At 62.1% G+C, this 26,962-nt stretch overlaps 1 protein-coding gene across 1 annotated transcript in view; it reads right to left on the bottom strand.

Annotated features, from left to right (window-relative positions):
- Nucleotides 1-26,962, bottom strand: part of LOC106496040 (rabphilin 3A like (without C2 domains)) — a 48,818-nt gene that overhangs the window by 9,112 nt on the left and 12,744 nt on the right. The window contains exons 6-9 of the mRNA XM_067309944.1: nucleotides 18,555-18,729; nucleotides 13,840-13,953; nucleotides 13,371-13,493; nucleotides 2,279-2,617 (exon numbers count right to left, since the gene is read on the bottom strand). Of these exons, the coding sequence (XP_067166045.1) occupies nucleotides 2,279-2,617; nucleotides 13,371-13,493; nucleotides 13,840-13,953; nucleotides 18,555-18,729 (751 nt within the window). The remainder of the gene's footprint in view (nucleotides 1-2,278; nucleotides 2,618-13,370; nucleotides 13,494-13,839; nucleotides 13,954-18,554; nucleotides 18,730-26,962) is intronic.

Below are 26,962 nucleotides of genomic sequence, written 5' to 3'. Positions count from 1 at the left end.
CGCGCTTCCCCCTTCGTCATCGCTCCCGCCGCCTTCTTCTGCCGGGCCGCGAGCAGCCGCCGGCTGCCTGGCGAGGTCCCTCGCGCGCCCCTGAACGCCGCCGCCGGGAGCCGGGAGCCAAGAGCCGGGCGGCGACTTCGCCTGCCTGATTATTCATTTCCTTTGTCCGAAATCAGAGGCTTCCTAAATAACTTCCGCGGAGCTATTTCCAGCCGGCGCCGCACGGAGCGACCGGCCAGGGCAGCCGGGGAGCCGCCGTTGGGCGGCACGTCGCCAGCCCGCTTCACCCACGAACGGCGCTGCCCAGGGCAAAAACGGGCTGGGTCTGTACGAACATAACCAGCCCCGGAGCTCGGGCACCTCTGCTCCAAAAACCCCGGTTCCTGCACCAACATTGCTGCTCCCGGGGTGCCTCCCCGTCCTCAAACCCAACGCACATGGCGAGGGGAGCAAATTCCCCCACCGGGCAGAGCCTCGCACCGAAGCGAGCGGCCGCTCAGCTCAACGCAGTGTTTCTTCAAAGACTGAACACTTGCTCGCACGTCACTGCGCAGGGAGCGCTGCTGTGGCCGGCATCGCCCCCGGCTCGTGCGGCGCTTTTGGGCACCCGCACAAGGCGCCCGCGGTGCCAGCGCGGAGCTCGGCAGTGCCAGGGGCAGCGGGAGGCGAGAGCCCCTTTTCCCTGGCTCCCCCGGCTGCAGGGACGCGGCGAGGGGCAGAAACGGGTGGGAATAGGCAGGGAACAGGATGGAAAGCGAAATCCAGCGTTTCCCCGGGAAGGGCTGAGGGCTCCCGGCCCAGGGAGCTGGGAACCGCCCAGCAGCTTCACGAGGGTTTCCGGCAGTGCTGGGAACAGGAGCAGGATTAGGGAATCCATTTCGGGGCGCAGAGGGAGCCCAGCAGGAGCAGGGCCCACTGCCGAGGTGCCGGAGGCCGGGCAGGGATCCATCTCCGTCCGGAGCCGTCAAACCGGGCAGGGGCGGATCGAGGGGAGACCGGGGCCAACGCTGCGTCCCTGCAGCCGGTGGCTGCTCCAAGGCTGCCGCCCGCCGGCGAGCGCCGTGTTCCCGCGGGGAAACCCGGCGACCCGAGCAAACGGCCGGGAGCCCTCCTCTTCCTCCACCCCGCCGCCGCCGAGGCACCATCACCCCGCCGGCAAGCGCCGCGCGGGCTCCAGGCCCCGCACCGAGCGGCACCTCCGACACCGCCGTCCCCGGCGGCCCTGGTCACCTCCCCTAGCCCCGGTGGGGACGGGGGAAACGCGGCGCTGGCGCCCAGCGGAGCAGCCCCAAATCGCACCGCGGGGCCTGGGGAGCCCAAAGACCCCTCCTGGCTGGGCGGACGGACAGACGGACAGCTGGATGCCGGTCCCAGCCCCTCAGCGGGGATTTCTCCCGCTGCCGCGCGCACCCCTGCCCCGGCCCCGACGCCCCCTCCCTGCTGCCGGGCTGAGCCCAGGCGAGCTAATGACCAGAGCCGCGAATGACCCCAATCCGGTTAAAGTCAGCGCGACCCGGCCGGCCGGGGCCACTGCGGCTCAGCGGCGACGTCCTGCGGCCCCCGCGGGGCGAGAGTGGGACCGCTCAGCGCCACGCAGGACGTGGCCCCCCAGGCCGGGCCGAGCCGGGACCCCGAGGAGGGCGACGCCGCCGCAACCCCCCGCAGCCTGCGAGCTCGGCCGAGCCGGGCGGGAAGGACGTTTTGGGCGAGGAGGGGTTAAACCCGGCTGCAAACACCTGCAGCCACCAGCACCGCTGCCTGCGGCCGGCCGGAGACCCCGGCTCCCGCCCGGCTCTGCCGGAGGAACGCGGCGCCCGAGGCGGCAGAGGGCAGAGAGCTCCCGGGCGGATGCATCCCCGCTGCCGAGCCGGGCGATGCCAGCGCCTAGCGGCGCCGAGCCGGGTGAACCGGAGCCGGCGGAGCCGCGGCGGGGAAGCGCACGGGCACCGCGGCAAAGCGCAGCAACTGGTGGCTCTTGGGAGACTTCCCCGGCGCGGGCGCCGCATCCGGCCTGGCTGCAGCAGGGACGCGGCCCCCCAGGCGCCGGCAGCTCCCGAGGGCTCGGGGGCCAGCGGCGCTGCAATGCCGCGCCGTGCAATCCGGTGCAACATCATGCAATGCCATGCAATATCACGCAACGCCACGCAATGTCGTGCCACGCGATTCCCGGGGATGGCCGGCACGGCACGCAGCCCCCCACGGGGAAGGGGACCCCGGAGCTGCCCCGCAGTGGGGCAGCTCCCCGCGGTTGGGGGGGGGACGACGGGACGGGACTCACTGCAGTCATCGGACTCGTAGCCCTCGGGGTCGACGGGCTCCTCCGGCGCGGCGGGGCACTTGGCGGGCGGCGGGGCGGGCGTCGCGCCATGGGCGCCGAAGAGCCGGTCCACGTCGTCGTCGTCGTCGTTGTCGTCGGTGGCGGGGCGGCGGGGCGGCTCGGCGGGGCCGGCGGCGGCGGCGGCGGCGGAGGGGCGCGGGCCGGCGCTGCGGCCCACGGCGGCGGGGAGCCCGCGGGGGAAGCGGGGGAAGTAGTCGGAGATCTGCTTGATGGGCTTGATGGGGCCGGGGCAGACGTCGATGGCCATGTGCTCCTGGATGCTGATGGGCGTCTTCTCCCCTTTGCGGAGGGTCATGCACGCGGCTGCGGGCGCCGGGCCCCCCCGGAGCGCCGGCGGCTCCGCGGGCGGCCGGGGGGGCTTCGTGCCGGGGGGGCGGCAAGCGGAGAGGGGCGATCAGGAGGGTCGGGCACCCCGCGGCCGGGACGCCACCGCCACCACAACCGCCGCCACCGCCCGCATGCCGCTGCCGCCGCCGGCCCGGCTGCCGCGCGGCCCCCTGCTCCTGGCAGCGCCGCGGCGAGGAGTGAGGCAGCCGGAGCGGCGGCGAGACGGATAAGAGGCAGGGGGTGGGCTCTCGGCTGATGTCACCAGCCGGCAGCGACGCGGGGCCCGGCCGCCGCCAGCCCTTCCCGCCGGAGCGGGGCTGCTGCCGGAGCCCCCCTCGCCCCGCCGCCGGCGCCCCGGCTCGGCACGCTGCGCCACGTGGCCCCCGCTCGCCGCCGGCGCCCCCGGCCGCCCGGCAGCCCCCGGAGCCGCTTCGTCCCGGCGGCCGGCATCGCACCGGTGCCCCGCAGCCCCCCGCGGCGCCCGCACGCTGCAGGGGGGGGGTCAGCGTGACGGCGGCGCTGCGAGAGCACGGGGCAAAATGCTCCGCCGGGGGGGGGATGCAGCCCCGTCCTGGCAAACACGCTGGAGGTGCTTTGGAGGGGCGACTCCGGCACCACGGCGGTGCTGCTGGCACTGCACGGGGATCTGGGGCAGGGGCTGCACCCGTGCACGGGCTCTGTGGAGCACAAGCTGCACCCGCGCATGGGCTCCATGGGGCAGGGGCTGCACCCATGCACAGGCAGCGTGGGGCAGGGGCTGCACTCGTGCACGGGCTCCGTGGGGCAGGGGCTGCATGCCCAGCACGGCCACCGGGATACAGCGTGGCCCCAGGCAGAGCACCGCGGGAACTGGGCCCGGCCCCCGGAAAATCACAGCACTTCCCTCTAAGAAAGGACAAATAAATAAATTACTTTAATTAAGTTAAACATGAAAGCCTAATATCATTATTGCCCTTGCAATCCTGTCCAAAAGCATCATTATTTCCAAGGTTTCCTTCCAAGAGCGCGCGGGACCGAGCTGAGGCCAGGGTCACGGTACCGGTCCGAAAAGCCAGGGCGCAGCCGGAAACCGCAGGCACGAGCGGGGCTGAGCCGGGGGGGCGGCAGCAGGGACCCCTTCCCGGGCAGGACGGCCCCATCCCGGACCCGCTCGCAGCCTGGGGGAAAACAAAGGTAAAACTCGCTGCTAATTGCCCAAACAACCCGGAGGGACTGTCCAGGCTCTGGCCGATCCCGAAGGCGCGGAGCAGCGGGCGCCTCTGAGCCCCACAGCACAAACCACAGCAGCTCGCTTTGCCGAAATGCCACATTTCGGTGTCCCCGGCCAGGCAGCAGCCAGGACCTCGGCCCCCTTTTCCAGGCTCTTTTCCAAGCTCTTAATTCCCACCGCCTGCCTCGTGCTGGGGGATGTGAGAGGACGGGGTCCCGTGGGCAGCAGCAGGGACGATCCCACTGTCCGTGTCCAGCACCAAGCAGCGAATCCCCCTCGCAGCCGCTCCAGCTTCAAAGTGACCCGAAAGGGGGCCGATTCCCATGCAGCCGGCCCTGCTCCGAGCGGGAAGCGCAGCGGCCAGCGCCACCGAGCGCCTGCAGACCCTGCCTGGTTGGATGCCCCTTGCAGCTGCTAAACGCAGCAACAGGCACAACGATCACGGGGAAACGGGGCCGGCTGCCGCTTGGCGGGGCTGGGCCGACGCTCCGACGGTACCGGCTCCGCCAGCACCCCAGGGACCCCGGAAACGCGGGGTGACGCCGGCGTTTGGGCTCACCCCCAGCAAAGAAACGGGCGCCGTGTCGTCTGCCTGCGCCAAAACCTGTGAAAACCGCGGGGAAAAGGGGCCGGAGCAGGCAGGTGGCCGGAGCCAGGCCCCCCCTGTGCCCGCGGCAGCGCGGTCTGGGCAGCATCAGCTCTGATTACACTAATTTTATCTGCTCACGGGGCCTCTCCGAGCTGCGGCCGGCGTCCTCGGAGATGATGCAGCCGGCTGAGCTCGGCGGCGCGGCCCCGCTTTCCTCCCCGCTGCAGCCCTCCAGGCGAGCAAAACCCGGCGTTTCTTCCCAAATCGGTGCTTCCACCTGCAGAGCTCAGACCAGCAGTTTTCACATCAGCTTTTAGGGCCTGGCCCCGTTGCCATGGAAACGGGGAGACTTTCTGCTCATCCGTGGGTGGGAGCAGGCATGCGAGGAGCCACCACTAGACTCCAGAGTTAACGGGTGCCATGGGGGGCAAGGGCAGGGACCAGCTGAGTTTCGCCCATGGTGATTTCGGAGCCGGCCGCGAGCAGGGGGAAAAGGCCATCGGTAAGGGGCAGCGCTCGGCCCCCTCGGCCCCCGCCGCGTGCGAGGGGGATCCCGCACGAGCCCGAGGATGCAGCCGGTGGCGACCGGCCCCGGGAGCCCTCACTGCCCGCCCCCGCGCAAGCGCCGCCGCCGTGCCGAAGGCTGCAGACCCCCGGGCCGCCGCTCCCTGGGGACTGCGGACGCGCTGGCGGGAAGCAGCCGGGCTGCACCGAGCCCCCCCGTCGGGCGCCCGGCAGCGGGGCTGAGGCCGCGGGGGCTGCTCCGAAACGCAGCACGGGACGCGGGGCGGGGCGGGGGGGGCACCTCCCCGGGCACTCGGCAGCTCGAGGAGTCACTAGATGGCCCTGCTAGTCCTGTTCATCCCACGGCGCGTATTAAGAAACGCTGCTTTAGCGGCGCAGCAGCCCGAAACCTGCCCCGGGTCTCGTTTCGGGGAGGAATCGGCTCCCCGCGGCGAGCTGCAGCGCCCGCGGCGGGCGGCCGAGCCCGCGGGAGACTCCCGGGCCCCGGTTCCCACGCCTGGCGCCGGCAGCCAAAACAGGACGTGGGGCAGCCAAAACGGGGCGCAGAGCCACAGATGGGGGCAGTCCCCACGTCCCCCCCGTCCCCTGCCACGGCCCCTGCCTCGGAGTGGGAGCCAGGGAACCGCGTTAAGGAGCAGCGCGTTGCCGGATAACCCACCACATTGCAGGGCAGCCGCCGGTCAGCGGGCGGCAGCGCGCGCGGCCGCCGGACCAAGCGCTCCTAAGCTTCCCGGGGCCCCGGCAGCGCGCGGGGGGCCGCGCGGTCGCCCTGCGTTTCGAGGTGCCCAAACGCCGCGTCAGGGCCCCGTCTGGTTTTTTCCCTTCCCTTCCCCGGCTTTCCGCCCTCCTCTGCCCATCCGCGGCCGTGCAAAGCAAAGCGCCCGCTCGCCTCTCCGACGGCGCTGCAGCTGGGAAGGCAGAGCAGGGAAAATTACGTCCTGCGCGAATACACAAATGATCCGCGCTGATCTGATCACAGCCGAGCGGCGGAGCGGCGGGGGGAGGCACGGCGAGCGCGGGAGGCCGCGCGCGGGCCGCTCCGTCGCGCTAACGGACAGCCAGCTGCTAAACGGCCTCGCCCGGAGGCTGCCGGAGCGGCCTTCCCCCGGCCTTCCGGGGACGGAGAGGGAAGCACAGCTCCTCTCCGGGGTTCATTTTGCAGATGTGCACTGGGGCTCTGCAGATCCACCTGCTCGCGGCGAGCGAAGCGGCGCCCCGGAGCCGCTCGAAAGGTGCTTCGCCCTCGGCGTGCCCCAGCCGGGGGCTAACGGCAGCTCCCCGGCGGCGATAACCGAGGCGCCTTCAAAATGGAGAGAGCAAAACGGATTAAAAAGCCACGTGGAAGCCGGAAAGCGAAAGCAGAGCGGAGGGGAAGGCGCCGGGCCAGCAACGCGCGGTGCCTCCCGCCGGCAAAGCCAAACGGCCCCGGCTGCCCGGCTCCGCGGTGACGGCACGGGACCCCCTGCTCCGAGGGGCAGACCTGCGCCGCCGGCACCGGCACCGGGACCGGCGCGGGGCGATGCACAGAAGACGACTTGCGAGGGCAGAATTCAACCGCGCTGCAGCCCCTCCGAGAGCAGGACTGTTTTCCTGCCTAGCTGGAGCCAGCCTGAGGCTTTGGAGAATATCTGTAACCTGGGAATGGGGGGAAAAAACCCTTTTTACCGTTTCAAGAAGGGCGAGCGGCAGTTACAGAGCCAAAGCTTTATTGGTTCCAGTACTAAAACACTGCATAAAAGTTGCGAGGGGCGGAGAAGAGAACAACAAAAATAACAACAAAAGCAGCACGAACCATCAGAGGCGCCTTTGCCCTGTTCACGCTTTTCTTGCCCACCTTGACCCAAGTGAAAAGGTAGCTATCCAGGACAGGTTTAGGGTAATATTTTAACCAAAGCTATAAAACGCACAGGAGAGAGATACAACGAAGGGAGAAGTGGTCTTTAAGGGAAAATACGTGCCCAGAGCTGCTTACGTTCACCTTACCGCACCTGAGACGTGGGCTTGCTCCTCCGGGGCTGGAGCAGGAGCCTCTCCATCGACGGTCCAACCCAGCTGCAATTCTCCATGGGGGCAAAGCACAGCGGGGAAAAAAAAAAAGGAAGGTTTGGGGGCTCCATATCAGCCCCAATATTTATCCCTGAGACTACTTTATAAAACCTAGTTCTCAGGCAAAACCAAGACCATGCCTTAAGGCAGCACAGGAAGGCAGCAGGGGTTCCCGGGTGGCGGCGGCGGCGAGGGGGGCCACCAAAACGCGGCGACCCGCTCGCGCGCCCCGAGAAAGACGCCCAACAAGGGCGAGAAGAGTGAGAAAGGCCACGCTCAAAGTTTAAAACTCCTCCCGTCTCAGCGCAGAGCTTTCGATGAGAAAGCAACGGGTTTCCAGGAAATGGAGCCAATTCCTAAGCGGCACGGCATCGGCCCCCGAGGACTCCCAAATCTCCAAGGCAAGAGGGCACCTTTCAGTGGCCAGAGCCTTGCGAAGGCGAAGGCACGGGGCCGGCACTCTGCCGGGCAGGATTCGCTCCAAAGCCAGGCGGGGGAATTGCTTCCCGCTCTCCTCGCGGAGCTTGCCAGCTCCGGGCCCCTCTGTCTTCGCACCGCAGCCGCTTGCAACGAGGCACCAGGCGCGCAGGGGAACGACCGCGCTAAAGAGAACAGCCGGGGAGAAGGGCCGGCACGAGCGGGCACGAACTGCCTCGAAACCCACGACCGCGGGGAGAACTTTTCGGAATCCTTCACTTCTTCAGCAAAACGCGGAGCAGATCTGAAGCATTTCACCGAAAACCTGCAAACTCCCACCTGCCTGGCGTCAGTTTTTGTTCGGGCCTTCAAAGACTTAATTGCTCCGGAGATGTCAAGCGATTTGGTTTTTCGCGTCGGGCCTCGGAGGGAGGTTGCGCATCCCAGCGGCGCAGCGGGGCCGGGCGGCGCAGCTCCCCCGCGCCCCCACGGAGGCGGCAAGGTGCGCGCGCGTGCGCGCCGGGGAGGAGAAGCCGCACAGCTTACCCACATCACCCCCAGCACGCAGCCCCCCCCCCCCCCCCCGTTTTGGGGGCGACGCACGCGGCCCCCACCGCGGGAACGTCCTGCTCTTGGAGGGAGGCGGCAGAGCCGGGACTCGGCGGCCGGGAGCTGGACCAGGAGCGGCGGCGGCGGCGGAGGCGGCGGCGGCGGGCGCTGTCTCGGGATGTCCTCGGGAGCGGGCAGGGGCGAGCGCCGGGTGCGGGCGGAGCGGCTCCGTCTCGGCCTCCGTCAGCACCGGGGACTGGAGCGGGTGCGCCGTGGGCCTGCAAAACACAGACACGCACACACGTTTGGGGAGGGAGCGAAGGGGGGGGAGACGAAGTTATTTTAGGTTGCTTTTACCTCCTCGGTGTCGTTTGCAGAGCTGCCTAAAAATAATACCGAAGACAACGTCTGCGCATCGTTACTCGAGGCTCTGTCATCAGTCAGGGCCCATTAAACTTTATCAGAGTGAAGAAAGGCAGGGGAATTAGGCGAGAGCGAGCTGCAGTGAGAGAACTGCTTCTCTGGCAGCTCCTTCCCGCGCCGCGCCGAGGCGGACAGAGCCCCGAGCTCCGCTGCTGCCTCTAAACGGGCTTGCGAAGCCTCCGAAAGCCAGACTTTTAACTCCTCCATCGGTGGCTCGCTAGGCTTTACGCCTTGTTTTGAAAGATCGCGTCAACCGTCGCCCTCCGGGCTTCGGGTAAGACGTCGGGCAGAAACTCGGAAGCGCAAGGAGCGAAGGTATCGCAAGGGGCAGGGAGCAGGCAGGAGGCCAGCCGGCTCCCGGGTCGGAGAGCAAAGCCCGGCCTCTGCCACGTGAAAGGCGGCAGGGAAAGAGGAGCTTCATCCCCAGCAGCAGGCTTGTTTCCAGCTATTTCGAGTGCAAGAGCCAAGAGGATGAGTCCTTGTCATTCCTCTGTTTTCAAGGAAAACGTCTTCAATTTAAAACTCCATAAAGAATTGCAGGAATAGTGAAAGTAATTTATTTTTTAGGTTCTCGAGCCTGTACTCACGTAACTTCAAGGCAGCCTCAAAGAGCTGAAGACATTTTGGTTCTACCACTTGAAGGCGAAAATATTTCAATTCCTTCGAAAAAGGGAAGGGGGCGTTGCATCCCGAATGCCAGCCCCGAACCACTTCCGAAGGCGCCCGTTATCCGAGGATGCGTTTCCGTTACGAACGCGGCAGGATCCCCGGCGCTCCGCCGGCTCCCGGCTTCGCCGCCACCGAAGCCCGGCTCAGCGTTCCCCGCCGAGACGCGGTCCTGCGGCAGCGCGGGGGCCGAGGCAGGGCCCGGGGCAGGCCGGAGGGAGAGGTGCCCCTGGGCAGGGGGAGGCCGAAGGCCGGGGAGAAGAAATTACCATCCCATTCAGAGCCTAATTACCGTTAGGACAATATATATATATATTTTTTCCTACGTGAAACAGCGTAGTTGGAGCCACCGCAGCAAACCGCTACCTCCTCGTCATCCCCGCGGGAGCACACGGCACCGCTGGGGAACCCACGGGAAGCGACGCAGGAGCCAAAGCTGGAGCTTCAAAGACGCCCTGGGAGCTTCCTGCCCCGGCAGCACCGCGGAAGGGCTCTGCCCGTCTCCTGCGTTAGCGGCTTCCATTTTTACGAGCAAAAGCGGATGCCTCCCCCAAGCGGGACAACTGGCACCACCTCATTTCCAATCCAGTCAGCTTCTGAAAGCCAGGGCATAAACCTCCCCAAACTAAGGGAGCTGGGAGCAGCGTCTCCGGCCCAGCCGTCCCCCCCAGCGGGACGGCTATGCTGCCGGCAGCCGGCGGAGCTACACACGAGCCTCCTCCTGGAACCGTCACCCGCAACGTTTCCTACATCCCACCAGGGACCACAGCGTTTCCTACATCCCACCGGGGACCACAGCGTTTCCTACGTGCCACCAGAGACCACAGCGTTCCCTACATCCCACCGGGGACCACAATGTTCTCTACGTGCCACCAGGGACCACAGCATTCCCTACATCCCACCAGGGACCACAGCATTCCTTACGTCCCACCAGGGACCACAGCATTCCCTATGTGCCACCGGGGACCACAGCGTTCCCTACGTCCCACCGGGGACCACAGCATTCCCTATGTGCCACCAGGGATCACAGCGTTCCCTACATCCCACCGGGGACCACAGCGTTCCCTACGTCCCACCGGTGCCGTCCCTGTCGTCTCAGCTCCCGGACGCAGGAATGCCACCCGTTAACCGGGCTGCGTTTAGCTGCCAGCGGCTGGTACCACTGTATTAGTGATTTAGACAACACATTGGCAAGCAAGGGGAGAGGAAGACCGTGACCGACGCTTAGCTGTGCGCTACTCTTTAATTAGCTTGTCTTGTGACTGCTTCTCCAAGGGCTTCTTTTAGGTAAGAACTGCAACTTTCGCCAGGTCCGCAGCCCATGCTGAGCTCACCTACCGCTGCCCTCGGGTGAGCCATGAACCCACCAGGCCCTCAGAGAAGGTCCTTCAAAAACGTCATTATCTGGGATCCACCACAGCAGAACTTGCTACCCAGGAAAGGCAACTTTTGGGTTTCGCTCACCCCGCAGGAGACAGGCCTAAGCACAAAAGATTTAATCTCCATTAAAAGCTCTCCACGGGCTAATGAAAACAGCTGTAACATATTGCCGATTTCTTTGTTTAATTCTGTTTACTACTCCCTTTCTTTAATAAAAATGTCATAATTAAGAATAGTGAGTATTTTGGTCTTTAATTGCGGCACCTCTTAGCGCACCAGCTAACCAGCCAGAACTGAGTGAGTCACCTCCCCCGGGGCGGCGAGAAGGGCAGAGCGAGACCGCGCTTCTTCCCCGCGTGCAAACTTCCTCCTCTTCGGGATAAAACATTCTCCAAGCAAAACCCAGCGCGCGACCTTCCTGTGGGAATTACGTCCACCCCACGGCGCCCGACCGAACGGGAGCCACGAGCCAAGGCAAGAGAGACCGTTAAAGTCAGGGGTTTTGGCAGCAGACACCTCCAGGAACCGGACGTTCAGGACAGCGACGAAAAGCCTCTCTGAAAACGATTCCTCCAAAAGGGTTTGAAACTGAGCGGTAAAAAATTTGCAGCCTCTCGGCTCACCGGTGTCTTCTGCAACTTTGCCTCATGGGCCAAGATTGCCTAAACCCCAGTGCAGCTCCCACACGGAGCCATTTTACGACAAACGACGTGTTTTGGTATCATCTGCCTCACCAACCCCAGCCGGAGCACCACAGCGGACACGTGCAAAACTCCTCGTCATCCCGCGGCCGCGCGACCACGCTGCCTTCTCGGCCTGCAGGAGCCGAGCGCTATCGCGGCAGCCGCATTTGCAGTACCCTGCCCTGATTCCCTGCTCCGCTGTGACCTGGGATTTAAGGATGTCAAGGTGTTCTGCAAAGTCGCACTTGAGAGCAGAATTAGAGCAGAGGCGAGAAAGAGAAGCGAAAAGCAGTCGCCAACAGAACAACACCTGAGGTGCTAACGGGGAGCAAAAACTGCTCCCAGCATAGCGCTAAGCGGTACCAGAGCCTCTCGGAAAAGCTATAGCAAAACCTGCCTCTGACGTCCCCGTTCTGCAGCTGGGAAGCAGCAGTCTGAAGGCAGAGGGGTCTTTGCCCCCTGCTCCGCTTCCTCTCAGGCGCAGCGGAGCGCAGGGACTGTCCCACGGGCAGGGGGACGCGGCGGGGGACTTGGCCGCTCCTGACCACTGCTTCCCAAAGAGACCCGAAGCAGCAGCGGCTCCACGTGGTTCACAGCACGGTGGCATCCCAGCCTGGCTCAGCCTTTTCCTTAGCAGGATCCTCTCTACTTCTCAGGGATTATTTTAACTAGGCTCATGAGACTACTGCAGTTTTCATTTCTTTTAACATATGTCCGTGCTGCCTGGCATCCTCAGCTCTCTCCTGCCGAGCAAGGAGAGATCCCACCGGAAAGGGTCGATCCCGCGTGCCAAGCTTTGCATAGGAGCTTTTTAGCAGGGAAAAGGCATCTTCTGCCTCTGAGCTACTGCTTGCACTGTCACGGCCAGGCAGCGGTTAGTCCAAACGGCTGGCACGAAAGTGCCGAGTGCCGTACGGCCGCGCTGCTCTGCACCGCGCCGGCCGCAGCGAGGGCCGGAGGCAGGCGGGCAGCAGGGCGAGGAAACGCAAGCTCCGGCAGGAATAGCGGCGCAGCCCCGGGTCCTGCCCCTCTCCGGGCACGCAGCCCCCACCAGCTCGCGGGAGCTGCGGCACGGCGGGGAGCAGCTCCCCAGCGGCAGCCAGATGTTCTCCCGGGGCCGGATCGGGGAGGTCCGCCGGCTACGCCAGCCCGCCGAAGCCGGCGGGAACCGCCTGCGTCCATCCAGGCTTCAGAAAGGCCCCACGGCCGCAGCGGAAAAAGCGCCCGGGGGGTCGCTGCCGCCGTCCGGCGCAGCCCGCTGCTCTGCTCCTGCGGGCGGCAGAGCCAACCCGCCGCGGGAATCACCCAGCTCTAACGCCACGGCAAGCGGGGGCTTAAAATAACCCAGCCCGCCCAGGGCAGCGCTGTAATCCAGAGGGAGCAGGGACAGCCCAGAATCACCACTCATCGGAACTGCTCTGTAAAAACTAAACTTGAACAAAACTGCAAATTCCTGAACCTTGCCGGGGGGGGGGGGAGGGGGGAGGAAGAGCGCAGCGAACACTTGACGCTAGTTATTTCTAGCAGGAGGCGTGGGGAGGGGGGGCTACGACACTGTGCTGCACCGAGGGATAAACCCGCTCTCTCTAATCCAATTTGCGCCTCGGCATTCGCAGGGCAGCAGGAGCGCTCCGGAGGGAGCGGCGCTAAACGATAACTTAAGGGGTTACGGAATAGATTAGCGGGGACCGCAGCGAGAACACATTTGCATCTCTTTCGGCTGCTCCAGATCAGACGCGACAGCAGCCTCTGCTCCCAGCCACTTAATTGCTCCAAGGTTGGCGAGGGGGGAAGCGTCTTTTTCCTTTGCACCGCGGAGTTCTGGGAAGAGCCATGCCCGGCTTTAAGAGGCGCCTAGCACCAGGAAACGTTTTATCCTCCCTTACAAAGCAGCTGGGCTTCTGCTCCGCTTCGATAAAAGCTGGGATCCGCGCTGCCGCCTCCCTGGGGCGGAGGCGAGCGCCAGGCCTCGGCGGGGCGACAGACCGACCCCGGCCGCTGCTGCTGTCGGCGGCGGGCGCAGGCAGCCCCCGCCCCGGGCGATTACTCACGTTGCAGAGCAGATCCCGCACCGCACCGGGGGAAGAGGCAAGGAGCTCGCTGTCACGCCGTGACAGCTTTGCCGGCAGCAGGGGAAGGCGCAACCCCGGGAAGGCTCCGCTTCGGGGCAAGCCGGCGCCGAGAGCGGGCAGCAGCCAGGAGGGAGGTTCGGCTTACCGAGGGCTCTGCCGCCGCCGCCGCCGCCGTCCGCCGGCTGGTCGCTCTCGGCAGCAGCCCCCTGCTCGCTGCCCAGGCTGCTGCGGCTGCTGCCCAGCGTCCTGCCCAGGTCCCCTCCGGGCGCTGCGGGGACAGAGCAGAGAGGTCGCTGCAGGAGGGGGCAGCGGGCGGCCGGGGGGACGTGCTGCCACTGCTCTGCTTGGGGGCGGGGGGGGGGGGGGGGCTTCGATTTGGGCTGAGCAGCGCGCGGGCTACACGTGTGCAAACCGAGGTGCAGCAGGATCCGGCCCCATCGCCGCGATCCCAGCGATAAGGGACCGGATCCTCCGCCGGCGCAACCAACGGCAGCGGGCTGCGCTGCTCGAGGGCAGCCAAGGGTCTGGGCCGAAACCCACGGCACCAAGAGGCAAAACATTCCAGCGTTTCGCGCTCCCACCCTCCTTGGCCGCAAGGAGCAGCAACTCCTCACCCGTTTCTGCTCGCTGCATTGTGTCCTGCGAGGCTTTGGACCTCCTGTCCGGGGGCTTGTCGTCCAGGCTGGAGGAACTGAGCTCCGAATCGCTCTCGCTGTCGCTAGAAACCACTGCAAAAAATACACGTGGGGGGGGGGGGGAGGAATGAGGGAGAGGAGAGAGACAGTTATTCACAATGTTCATAACACTTACCAAACAGGGTGCCAGATGGAGCCAAATAAAACACGAACAAACGCTGACTCGCTGATCGCACTCTCCCTCTCCAAAAGGAGCCCTACCTGCAGTTCCTCCACAGCTGTTCGCGCTTCCTCCCAAACACGATGTGCTTCGCTTTTTTTTTTTTTTACAGACAATTTACAGCTCAGCCGCGCACGCTCCAGCGGTGCCAGCACCTGAAGCAGACGGGCGAAGCACCAGCGCTCCTCTCCGGACCTGCCGCGGATCCCAGGTTGCATCTCCCCGGCCTCCCTCCCAGGCTTAAGAGGCATGGGTCCCTCCACGCAGGGGACCGTGGCCCCATTTGGAGGCTGCTTTCTTCCTGAATCCTGGCCCTCACCCTGCTGTTTTCCACCCTCCATAGTTTCCACAAGAGCTCAAAGAGCGAGCTTTGTTTTGCCAGATACGATCCGAGGACACTCCCTGAATTGGCAGGTTGTTCCCCCTTTTCCACGCGATTTTGCAAGCACCTCTCCTGCTTATAGCATTATAAAGCACAACTTGGCTGCCAGCCGCTCGGCGTAAAAGGAGAAAGGTGTTTTCCCAATGGCGCATGGGCTTTTGCAACGGCCTGATCTCAGAGCAGAAGCTTAGGAGGAAAGCGCTGGGAAAACGATGGCCTTTTCTTTCAGGGATGGTGCCGAGCGCGTTGCCCCATCCGACCACGGCAGACGCCAGTTCTCCCGGCAGCTCTGAGCCCCTTTCCAATGGTTCGCAATTCCTGGGGGAAAGCAAGATACGGGATCACACGGGACACGGAGTTGGCAACGTTGCAACCCACAGCCTTTTCCGGAGGAAAAGAACAAGCAAGGAAGCCCCAGCTATTTCTTTGTAGCTATCTGTATGCATTTACAAGCTCGCGTTCATACGGGAATTGCGTTCCCTGTTCTGTTACGGATGCCCTGGGCGAACCGCCCTGCCTCCCACGCAGGGCTGCCGGGAGCAGCGGGGAAGCGGCTGCTGTCCTAGAGGGGGGAAAAGAGAGACCCGGCACTTCAGCAGCACTACGATTCCCTGCACGGGGTTGGCAGAGCTACAAACCCATCAGCAGCACCGAGGGCACGAGGACTGCTACACTACGCTCCCCATGTCAAACGCTTCTGCCAGAGATCCCTGCGGACGCTTCTGCATTCAGGTGCTGAGCTGTACTACACAACATATTTTATTAAAAAAAAACCGAAACTAGTGCTTTTCTGGAGTTAGCATCTCTGAGGATATTAAAGCTGGCTGCCAGCGTTATTGCAAAGCTACTGAAGCTGCCCTGGCGGCCAGCTCGCTCCCCTCTCCCACAGCGCCGGCGGCTCGCCGGCCGAGCCGGCCCAGCCTTCGTCTCCCCATCGACCGGCACCATCAGAAATCCGCTCTCACCCGCTGCCGACGGGCCCGCGGAGCCGTGCCGAGCAGGGCAAAGCCACCGCACAGCCCCAGCGGCTGCGCTTCTGCCGTCGGAGCAAAGGCTGCGCTCTGCGCTTTGCCTTCCTAAAGACAACTTCGCTTTCCCGAAGCTTCTTGGAAAACGTGGGGGATAATAAATAAATACTATTAATAACAACCATATGTTCCAGGCTTTTTCCTTACAAAAATCCAAATCTCAGCTGTCAGAATCACCCTGGCTGTGCAGGGATATTCCCGCTGCCCGATTCCCTCCGCAAATGCAATCCTGTCCCACTTGGTCATCCTTTCGTTGGCCTCCCGGATTCATAAAATGCATCACTTCATAATGGCTCCTTCCTCCACGAATCCTTCAAAAATGCTGGAAGTGAGGATTTATTTGGAGAAGGCCCCGATGAATCAATGGAGGTGACTTTTATCTGCCTTCCCTTCTGCCATTCAGCAGTTTGGAGAGGTGCAGCACGAGAGGAGAAAGATATTAATGACACCAAGGCACTCGCACCACAGGAGCAGCCCTGCCTGCTCCCATTTCCTCTGCTGCCAATAAAAGTGTATTTTACCCAATGCACCAATATTTCCCTTTAAGGTAATTTTTCTCCCAAAGCTCCCAGACCTTCTGCTGGCACTTTCCAGAGCCCAGAAGTCGTAAATCCGGTGTTCCAGCAGTTGCTGATATATCAATAAGAGCTGCCGGACGGCTGTACTTCCAGAGAACATAACAGATTTATCCCTCTCCATCTCCAGCTGACTAAAAAAGCTCATAAAAAAGAATTTGCTGAGATCAAGCTTGCAGGAAAAGCAAAACTCCCCCGGGGCTGGGTCAGGGCACCGAGGGCCCGAACGCCGGCAGCCGCGATTGCTCGGACGCAGGGTTCGTCCTCCGAGCCGGAGGTACCGCAGTGCCGGCGGAGGGCCGGTGGCCCGCGCTCCCCCAGGCCCCACGCGTGCAAAAGCCTGGCGCTTCTCTGCAGCTTCCAAAATACCTAAAAACCGAGGCAGCGTTGCCCCACGGCACCCGCAGGCGGCCTGCGGCGCCAGCTCCTACAGCCGCGCGTGCCCGGCGCGGCCGAGGCGAGCCAGCCGGGCGGCTCCGCGCGAGCCCTTGGGTGCGTGGATGCTGCTCAGCATCCCTGGCAAACCCAACCTCCGGAGGGAGCGGGAGGCCAACAGCGCCCAGCGCCTGCAGAGGGGACGGTCAGAGATGAACAGTTTCATTACGGCCCAAGCGGCTGCAGCGCCCAGGCGAGACCCTTCCCCGCGCCGCTGCTGCTGCTGCCGCTCGCAGGGGCGTCTCCAAAGAGGAGCATCTCCCAACAGGAGGAGGGGACCGGCCCGGCTTCGGCACTGCCCAGACCTCTGGAGAAGCCGCCTTGGTGGCCCGCGAGGCGCTCGAGCTGCCCCACGGCGCTGCCCTCCGCTCAGCCGCTCGCCCGGCGGCTCAGCCTGCGGCAAGTGGACGCGGGAGGGCTCCCGCCGCGTCCCGCCGTCCAGCCCGGCGCGCCGCATCGCTTGGCAACGGCAGAGAAACCGGAGAAACCGCCGGAGACCGAGCGGAGCGGCACGCCGGGCGACGCAGCGGCGGAGGGGTCCGCTGAAGTGGGAGGCGAGAGGCGGACGAGCCCCCGCGGCCCCCTCCCCGCGCACCCCCTGCCGTCGCAGCGAGCAGCGCTCTCCCCGGCGCCGGAGACCTTCCTGCCGTTCTATGCGGCTCTGCCTTAACTAATAGCAGGGTTTCCATGGCAACGGCTTGTTTATTGCGGAAAACCTAAAGGCAACGGCAAATCCCAGTGTCAGCGAGCACGGGAGCGACGCTGGGTGCGGGAAAAATAGAGCTGCTTCCCGGTGGGGCCGGCTCGTCTCCCAGGAGGCACGTTCCGGCGGCTGCCTCCGAGCCCCGGGCCTGCCGAGGTGACGGAAACCCCGCTCAGAGGAGCCGGTGGTGGCGGCGGTCCCGGGGTCCGCCGGACACCAGGCTCCGTTCCCGCGACGGGCAGCAGAAGCCCCGGCAGCGGGTTGAGCAGGGAGGCGAGGAGCCGTGGATCACAGCCGGCAGAGCCCAGCAGGAGCCGAAACTAAAAAGCAAAACCAGGCCGAGCCTGGGCTCCACGTCTTTTGACTCTTAATGTTTTCGGTATCACGGGAACGCGGGAGACCTCGTCAATCAGTCCGCTTGCCAAGACAGCCTCCTCCGAGCGTCTCCTGGAGGGAAGCGCAATCAGCTATTGTCGATCTAATTTGTCTTTAATTACAAAAGTTACGGGAGGGCTGGGAGCGCTTTCCTAGCCGGGGCCTGCAGAGGTTTGTAAACCCGACCCTCCCGAGTCCTCTTCATTAAAAGGCTGTTTCCCACCGCAGCGCTGATGGGATTTAACTCGACGTGGGGAAGCGCGTGCCGCTGGCGCGCCGGAGAGGTCTCCTCCGGCTGACGGGGTCCTACGGCGAAAGACAGCGGGGCAGACCAGACCGCTCTGCTGATCCACACCGCGAAGAGGCGGAGGGGAACGAAAGCAGACCGGCGGCAGCTTTAATCCCGCGGCACCCATCCGCCGCCGTGCTAACGAGCCCGGCGCTCGGCTCCGCAACGCCGCGCTGTCGTTTCCCCGGCCGACGCCAGGCGCAGCGCCGGAGCGGGCGCAGGAGCAACGACGGGGCGGGCGGATGGAAGGGGGGGGGGGGAAGCCCTCACAGGCAGCGCTGCGAACGGGATCTGCCGCAGCAGCGGCGGAGGTCCAAGACGCCACGCGTGATGCAACGGTCTGCTTCAATCGAGGTCCACCTCGAAGAGCAGGGACACGGGCGCTGAAGCTGGTCAGTCTTCAGGCTTTTCCCACTGCTCCGGCCTCGGCCCTGCACAGGGCGAAGTTAATCACCAGCCTCCCTGGGACACGCTTAAAGAGCGGCTCGGCCCTGAGCCCTCTACGCCGCGCCACGCGGAGACACGCTCCATCAGCGCACGCTCAGGCAAGAGGGAAATGTAAAAACCCACCGTCTGCGTGGGAAACCCACGTGCGGCGAGCGCCGCCTTGCCTCCGAGAGAGAGCATCCCCCCCCCCCCCGCCGCGGAGGCTAGCTCCTTCCCCCCGCCAAGGAGCAGACAACCCACCTTTCCCCCTGGCCCAGGTGAAGGAACGGCCGGTCCCGACGCCCTCCGCCTCCGGCACGGCTGCCTCGCTCTGCCGAGGCTGCGAGGGCGGCTCGCTGGCTTTGCCGGTGCTCTTCAGAGGCGCGATGTACTTGGGCAGCCCTTTGTAGAACCAGGCGCCGGACCTCTTCCAGACCTGTCGGAGACACAGACACCTCCTCAGGCCCGGGCTCTTCCCGCTGCCGAGCGCGGCCAGCGCGGATCGAGCCGCCTCGTGGCACGCGGTCCCTCGCCTCCCCGCTCCGCGAGCCCACCGGCTGCCCCGCTCCTCCCCGTCCCCGCGCGGCCCTGCCTCCCCTCCGCCAAGCGCAAATCGGAGCGAGCGACAGGCACGGCTTGACGGAGGGGCGGAGGGGGATCGTGCAAACCACGGAGCTTTCTGAGCTCCTCGGGTCAAGACCGGACCTCTCTCTGACGCCGGGCTGCAGCCAAGCGCACGTTCCCGGGCTCGCCGCAAGATCACCCGCATGAAGGCTCCCGGCCCGCATTACAGCGGCGGGCAGCTCCGATTCTGCACGCGCTGCTTCCCGCTTGGAAAAGCTCCCCCAAGGGACCCGGCGGGCGGCACCAGCCCCGAGCCCACGCGCTGCCTAGAGCGACGCAAGCGTTGCCCGGGTCGGCGGCGCGCCGGGTCCCCAGCGGGGCTGCCCCTTCGCGGCTCGGCCCCTCAGCCCGCTCGCTGCTTTTCTGCCCTTCCCTGGCTCGCCGCTTTGGAGAGAGCCAAGCCCAGTGGCAGCAGCAGCAGCAGCAGGGACGGGCGAACGGCAATACCTGGACATCAGAAACAGTCTGGCGAGATGCTGCACGGCACAGCCTCGACTTTCGTTTCACAGAGCGACTCAAGCTAAGCCAGATCGCTCAGCAAGCGTGCTTGAAAGCCCCAGAACAAGAAGAACAGCACTCCAACAACCCAAACCTGCAGCACAAAACGAGCTGAGAGCTCTACATGGCAATATTTCCTGTAGGAACACCCTCTCCTCTCCAATTCGGTTTTAATGCAGCTTGTGATGAAGGAGCGCTATTAAGTATATTTAATATAAAGCCTGCTGTGAGCCAGAGGAAGGGGAGAGGATGGCAGCTCAGACAAGGAGAAATATTCTCTAAAAAACACAATTTCTTTGCCCCTTCCAGGAGCCTCCTAATGAGCTAATGAGACAGCCAGGGCAAAAATAAGTTAATATAGTAAAAATACAAGGGAGTAGTAGAAACCTTGCACTTCTGTTCAGAGTGAAGGAGATCATAAGCGTTTCTATTCCAAGTACTTCTATTCCAAGCTATATCCAAGTTTTAGCTATAGCATCACCAGGATGCGATGGGTGCAAATGCAGATATCCCCATTATTTTGCAACCTGGATTTTAGCTATAGGGCTTAATCAAAGCAGAGGACGGTGACAACACCCGGCACCCACAAAGAGCTCTTCTTACAGAGAAGCACAGAGGAGGACAAGGATCACCACCGTCTCCACGCCTGGTTCTTCGTCCAGAGCCATCAGCACACGCAGCTGGGCAAAACCACTGCTTTGGGTCTTGAAACCCAAGCGAAGGCGATCTGCAAAAGCTGGGAGCGCCTTTTTTTTTTTAAAAGAAGGGAGACGAGCAGGAGGGGGTAGGCAGCTGCCAGCAGAGGAAAGCAGAGCGCCGTGGAGCCCGCACCCGCGGGGCAGTCGCTGCGGGAGCGCAAGCCCCCAGAGGCGCCGTCTTGGCACCGGGGCGGACCAGCTTCCCCGCAAGAACTGCCGGGGTAGCAGCAACCTCTCGTCACAGCCGTCCTTCTCTGAACAGACCTTGCAACATCTGTAATTTAATTTGAAGCACTGAAGAGAGCTATTATCTTCAGGCGAACTCCAATTCAGGCACGCCATAAAACCAATCAGACACAGCGAGGATGGCTGGAAGGAAAGGCTGGTCACCCCCGGGTTTCTCCCGCTGCCACGAAGCAAGCTCAGCTACGGAAAGAGTTAAATGATATAATACACCTAGCTCTGATGTAGTAGTACTGGTATAAAATTGATTCTGTGCATGCATATTCACTTTAAATTGGTGCTTCTAATAGAATTTGGTCTCATTACAGCAGTACTGAAATTTGTTTTGAGATCAGCTCTAAAATAGCTGCAGCAAGATGCTCTCCCCTATAATAACTCAGTACATCTGCTCCCCCCCCCCGCGTTCGCAGCCTGCAACATCCGACAGGACCCGTGGCTCGCGTTCTGCTTCGCACATGAGCACACAGGTCAGGATTAGCATCCACGCATCAAAACGAATCGATGCTGCCGACTGCTGCCGCTGCCAGCTCCATTGATTGCAGGAGCGGCCCAACAGCAAAGTTCTTCCCTGATTTTAAATTAACTAAATAAACCTAAAGCAAGGCTTCAGAAACAGAACTCCTGTTTATCAGCAGGAGCGTGCTCTTTCCGAGGAGCTTTGCTCCCACCAGACCTGCCGGCACCGAAGGCGAAACCCTGCCCCGGCGGCAGCCTGAGGGCGAGCGGAGCTACAACTCGCTCTCGAGCAGACCGGCGCGAGGGGCAGCGAGCCGCTTCCAGGCACCTGCGACGACGACCCGCTTTTAAACAGCATTCCTCGTCCCTCGCTCGGAGGGTGCTTGACAGAGGAGAGTAAATGTGCTTCTCCGCGGCCGGCTCCCGGCCCTTCTGCCTCCCCCGACGCCTCGCTCACCCTAAAGCAACGTGAGGCAGGGCGCCGGGGCGAAGCATTACTTCAGCAACAGACTCCTCCGTTTATTACTTCAAACCAACTTAACAGCCGTGGCCATGACAAGTCCAGAGAGCTCAATGCAATTTTATAATCCCGATAATATTCCTATTAAAGTTGCATCAGGCCATCGTTACAACTGCGGGACGAGACCGTATCCAGACAGTCCGGAGCAGATGCGTATTTTTATCTGGCACGTTCAAGCGTAGCCTGTAAATGGGACCTAATGGCCCTGGTGAAACACGGGTTACCGCTCCGGCTTCTCCCTCCTTTTCTGAGCACACAGGCGCTAAAACAAGCTCCTGATAGAGGAAGCGCGAGGGCTCGCTGATAGCGGGATAGGGGAGCACAGCAGAGGGGAGCACACGCAGCCCCCGCCAGCACCCCCAGAGCTACCTGCAGCCAGCTGCGAATCCCAAACAGCGACGGTCGGGAGCCGCACGGCTGAGCTGCGCTTTCCCATCCCCTGCTCGACACGCGGCAGTGGCCAGAGGCGCCGGCTCCCTCCGGCTTCCCGCGCCGACGGGCAGCGGGAGCGAGGCCCCAGCACCCGGCGAAGGGAAAAGGCACCTGCGAACGAACGCCGCCGCCCTGGGCGGACCTCCGCCGCCGTCGCCCCCGCGCTCGCCGCGGCCTCGCTCTGCGCCACGGCCCTGGCACGCTGCGAACCACTGGCAGGGAGAAGGAGCAAGCGCTCTGCAGCTTCGTTATTTGCATTCATCTGCTCCTCCATAACACAGAGATTTCCAATTACATTATTTACAGCAATCTGTTGTCAGCTCCCACATTCAGCACTTGAGGATGAAGAAAATTAAAAGGCAGTGGAATTGCTATTCGGAGCTTTGTTTCCGGAATAGCAAAATCTACCGCACCCCTGACCCCAGCATTTCTCAAGCTGCAATGGCTGCCAGCCTCCAGCGATTTATCATTCCCCTCTCAATCAGGCCTCTTTTTTCCTGTGGCTCTATTCTAGAGGACACTATTTTGAGTCTAACCACTTGCTACCACCCCCCAAAATCATATGGCAGGCTATTGATGAGTGCTTTGAATTGCAAACAGGTGCACAGCACTTCGATTCACTCCAGAGTCACCCAAAATAAACACCCCCCTCCATCAGCGCGGTGCTTTGCCAGGAAGCCATCGCGCCGGGCAGGAGTAACCCCGGGCTGCGCTGCTTTCTGATGTTCGATGCGGTACGAGCGCGTACGTGAAAAGGGAAGCCCTGCGGGCAAGAGGGGAGGAGACACAGTCGTTTTCCCAGAGCAGCAATCATCTTCCCTTGCACGGGTTATTGCGATAAACCAAGAAACGCAGCCGGCCATGAAAACGCTGTTTAGCGGAGGGAAAGAAATTGAAGGGAAAGTGGAGCAGAGGGGGCAAATGAAAACTTTAGCAGGTCCCTGATAGCTGACACTCGCTTTGGTATTTCGCGGGGTTTAAGAGAAGCTCTCTCCCCCCACCCTGCTTAAACTATTTTCATTATCACTACAGTTTTGGATGTGTCAATTCACATGTAAATGTGCAGGAACGCTTCCAAGAGGATTTTAATTACGATGATAGCATCGCTAATTATGGATATAAAAAATATATAAAGTGGTGATTCAGGAAGGTGCTTTGCAGAACCTGGCGGCATCAGTCAAAACAAGCCTGCGCAGGGCGTTAAACAGCTGGGCAGGGGTTTGACAAAACGCAGCGGGTCCCCTTTCCCCTTCAGGCCAGGAGGTGACGGGCCGCCTCCAGCCACGCGCAGCTCATTCGCCGCGGGCACCGCCGGCCAAGCCGCTCTCCAGCCCACGCGCGCTGCCGGCGGCCTGGCAGCGGGAGCCGCTCCTGCTGCCCGCGTGCCCGCCGCAGCTCCTCCCCGGCAGTTCCGCTCCCCTGGCAGCTGCTGCGGCGAGCCCGTCCGCGCCGCGCTCTGCCAAGCGAGCGGCGAGGCTCGCTGCTGCAAGCGCCGGGCCAACCCGCGCCGCCGGCGGGCTTCGGCCTCCCCGATCGCGCCGCGGGACGCTGCACGCACGCACGCACATGCCCGAGGCAGGACCAGCCCAGCGGCCCTCCACGCTCGGCCTCCAGAAGGGCAGCGAAGAGAGAAAAGCAAGATACAAAGCCAAGAAAGGAGATGCAGCACGTGGGGAAGGAGGGAAGGAGGAAGGGAGCTTCTTGCCCCCCAAAGCAAACGTGAGCTTGACCGAATTGGCCTCTATCCTAGCTTGCCCGGACAGCAAAACACGATCCACACTTGCTTTAGCTCCACCAGCCTGAGAAGGTGCTGCAAAGGAAAACGTGCACAAAACCCTGAAAGAACAAAAGGGTTGTTTTTTTTTCCAGAGATGCTTCTATAAACAGCCAGGACAAGTGGCATCTGCAATCAGGCCAGAGCTGGCCTAGAGCAGATCAGATCTACTCTATTCCAGGAAGAAGAGATGCACTTACGACGCAGGGGTATCGGCCGGCCTTTGGAAACGTTCCCTTTGCCAGGAGCAACACCGCCGTGTCCCTGGCCACGTGACAACGCGGCACGTCCCTCCCCGTGCCCCTCTGGCAGCTCGGAGACCCTCGCCTGCACGCACGCATCGCGGCTCGACCGCTGCCGACCGCGCTGGCTCGCTTCTGGATGATTGGGACGCAAGCAGCAGGCAGAATCCATTAATCACCTCCACTCTCCAGAAATAAGACACCGTCAGAGCAACTCGCTCCTCATCGCTATGCAGCACAGCCTTCCCGGCGGAGGTTTTCAAGGAAACAGAAAGCACAGAGCACTTCTGAACGGCTGAGCCTGGGGTTTCCAGAGGGATCTGCGGGAATCAGGCATTCGACTCCCACTGAAAAATCAGTGTAAACAACAGCTTGTCACCTCGGTCTTCACTCTAACCTCGGGATACTCGTGATTTAACGACAGCTGATGACAGCACAGATTCGGTCTACGCGGCAAAGGGGGAAGATGACTGCAACGTGTTGCTAAACTTTCGCTAGCTTAAATCAAGCCTACAGGTATAAACAATAACAAGGGAGATGCAGAGATGAAAGCTGTAGCCTGCGTGAGCTACGCCGTTCGCTTTGGCTGCTAGCCAGCATACATTAACGTCCAACCCCACGGTCCTGGCTTCAGATCCTGGTGGGTCACGAGACTCACGCGGTGCATGGCAGAGGCTAACGGGGACAATTAGTCCCAGGCTCTTGTCCCAGCCAGACGACACTCATTAACTCCAGCCAACACGAGTTAGTACGTCCAGGTTTCCGAATGACCTCCCTTTCTCACTTCAGCGCCTGCCAGTCTCGCACTAACAGGGACGAGAGCCTCAGAAATATCATGCCCAAATAGCTCGAGCAGTGGTTCAGAAAATTGCAGGCTGCCATCAAAGCGCTCGCGTGGAGGGAATCACCTAGCCGGGCAACACCACATCTCGCCGCACCGGCCGGGGCGTCGCGTCTCGCCGTGCCAGGCGACACCACGCTAATTGCACTGCGCTAATTACAGCCCACCTCCGCTCCGGACCAGCATCAAACGCCCACTCGCTAGAGCAGGCCAAGTCCCGGGGCCTGGCCACGGCCCTGCGAGCCGGCGCTTTGCCAGAGCTCCGTGGCCTGGGACAAGCCAACTCGGAGCGTGTGCTTCGCTGGCCCACGCTAAAGGAGGGCTGTGCTGAGTCGCGCCGTGTACCGGGAAGGGGAGGGAAGAAGGGGGGTACCGGCTTGTTACCGCATCCCACAACCCAGAGCGCTCACGCGGGATGCTGAAGCTCCCTGCCTGGATCCCATGAATGAGACGGGGCCAATACCCGCTCACCGTGCAGGGGTGTCGAGGGTTATCGACAGAAGAAAGAGCATCTGATCCCAAAGAGCAGACATCCGTCTGCACTTGCTGATGGCAGATATAACCTTCAGCAAAGAGCGTGGCCAAATGGGTTTGGTCCAGAGCAGATGGCAACACAAGACAGATCCAGATCACAGAAACAGACGGCAACACAGAACTGGTCATGAACACAAGCCCTTCAAAGAAACCTGGCTATTTCGTGCAAGCTCTGTAAATACCGTGACACCCGCACCAGCTTCGGGGGCTGCACTAGTACCAGCCGTTGACCTGGGGCCCCAAAGTCTTGTTTCCCTCTTACGCAGACTCTTACGGCAGATCTGATCAAAGGCAAAAGCGAGGACTCGCTTTCCAGGCATTTCATCCGATACTGCCTCAGCCTCCTCGCCCTGGCTGACACGTCTCGAGGCTTCTGCCAATTCTCTACGCTTTCCTGCCCTCCTCCAAAAGGAAAGCGAAGCACGTGGGAAGACGGGGCGGGCGTATGGCTCGACAGCTGGCTGCGCATCCACACCGCAGCCCCTCCAGCGATCTCCTGGCCAGGGCACCAGCCCCACCGCAAACAGGAAAGGAGACAGACCCGAACTGACCTTAAAGGGAAGCAAAAACAATAAAGATGAAGCTTAGGATTGGGAGGAAAGATGAGGCTATTTTTCAGTTAGTCTAAGAAGGAAGATTCCATCCATTTTCATCAGAGAAGCGCTGTGGCCAGACCTCAGGTTTCACGGAGGGAGAGAGCTCTGAAGGTTACCGCACCCTCGTACACTGGCTGCACGTAACAGTTACTGAACAGGTTAATGTTCTTCTCCGTCTAGTGACCACGGCTCCGCATTATTTTTATAAGAAATTGGAGGGGGGGAAAAAAAAAAAAAAGCAATTACAAAGCAAATACTGCAGGGAAGAGAAAAAATGCACAAAGAACAGAAAAAACAGATGAAGTCAATTTAATTCCACACCCACTGCCCTGCAGAATGCCAGAGACTATCCTGACCTGCCTCACTCTCCATTTTGGGACCTCCATCTGGAATTCAAAACATCTGGATGATTCAGCAGAGCGAACTATTAGCAGTAGGCAGGGCGGTGGAGCACTCCTGCTGCCCTAGCAACACTGCTGCTCAAAAACTAAAAGCAAAGACACGCAGCATCCGCGGACTCCTCATCTTACCTCAGACACGAACTTTCCAAGTACTCCCACACAGACAATCCCTCTTATTTAAAACCTGAGCAATGCTAAGTTTCCACAGCTACTATAAAAATCTTCACCATCTCAAACACCTGCAGAAATGCTCTGGCTACACTTAAATAACATTTGAATGGATCTAGCAGAGCACCAGGTTCCAGTGCCGGCTGCAGCGGTCAGAAATAGCCGCTGCACTGGAACGATGCTTAGGGGCCACGAGCAAAAGCCCAGCAGAAATTGATGGGAACAAGCGCAAATCCCACTGTAATCGCTGAGCAGCTTCGCTGACTTCACTGCGCAGCAGCGAGCCCTGAAGCTGGTGGATGCTGGCTGGCAGACAAGAATTAAGGCAGGCTATGACTTTTTGCGATGGGTGAAGGGTGAAGGATATAAAAATTTAGAGACTTGTGCTGGAAGTCTCACACACTGTCAACTTGCGGGATTTGGGGGGGGGGGGAGATGGGACAGACTTAAAAGATGTAATGCTAGTTATTTTTAGAGGGACAAATACTGCAGCTATGCTATAGCTTCCCCAGCTGTATTAGAGAACAAGCGTTAGCCAAGTGCGTTTGCCCCGGAGCTGGGAGAGCACGGCGGCAAAAGGCAGCAGTCTCTTTAGGGCCACAGCGAGAAAAGCCCCACGACACAGAAAGCAACACAGGCTGC

The sequence above is a fragment of the Apteryx mantelli genome, chromosome 22 (genome assembly GCF_036417845.1).
Source record: "Apteryx mantelli isolate bAptMan1 chromosome 22, bAptMan1.hap1, whole genome shotgun sequence".
NCBI classification, from domain to species: domain Eukaryota; kingdom Metazoa; phylum Chordata; class Aves; order Apterygiformes; family Apterygidae; genus Apteryx; species Apteryx mantelli.
This window is presented reverse-complemented; position numbering and strand designations above follow the sequence as displayed.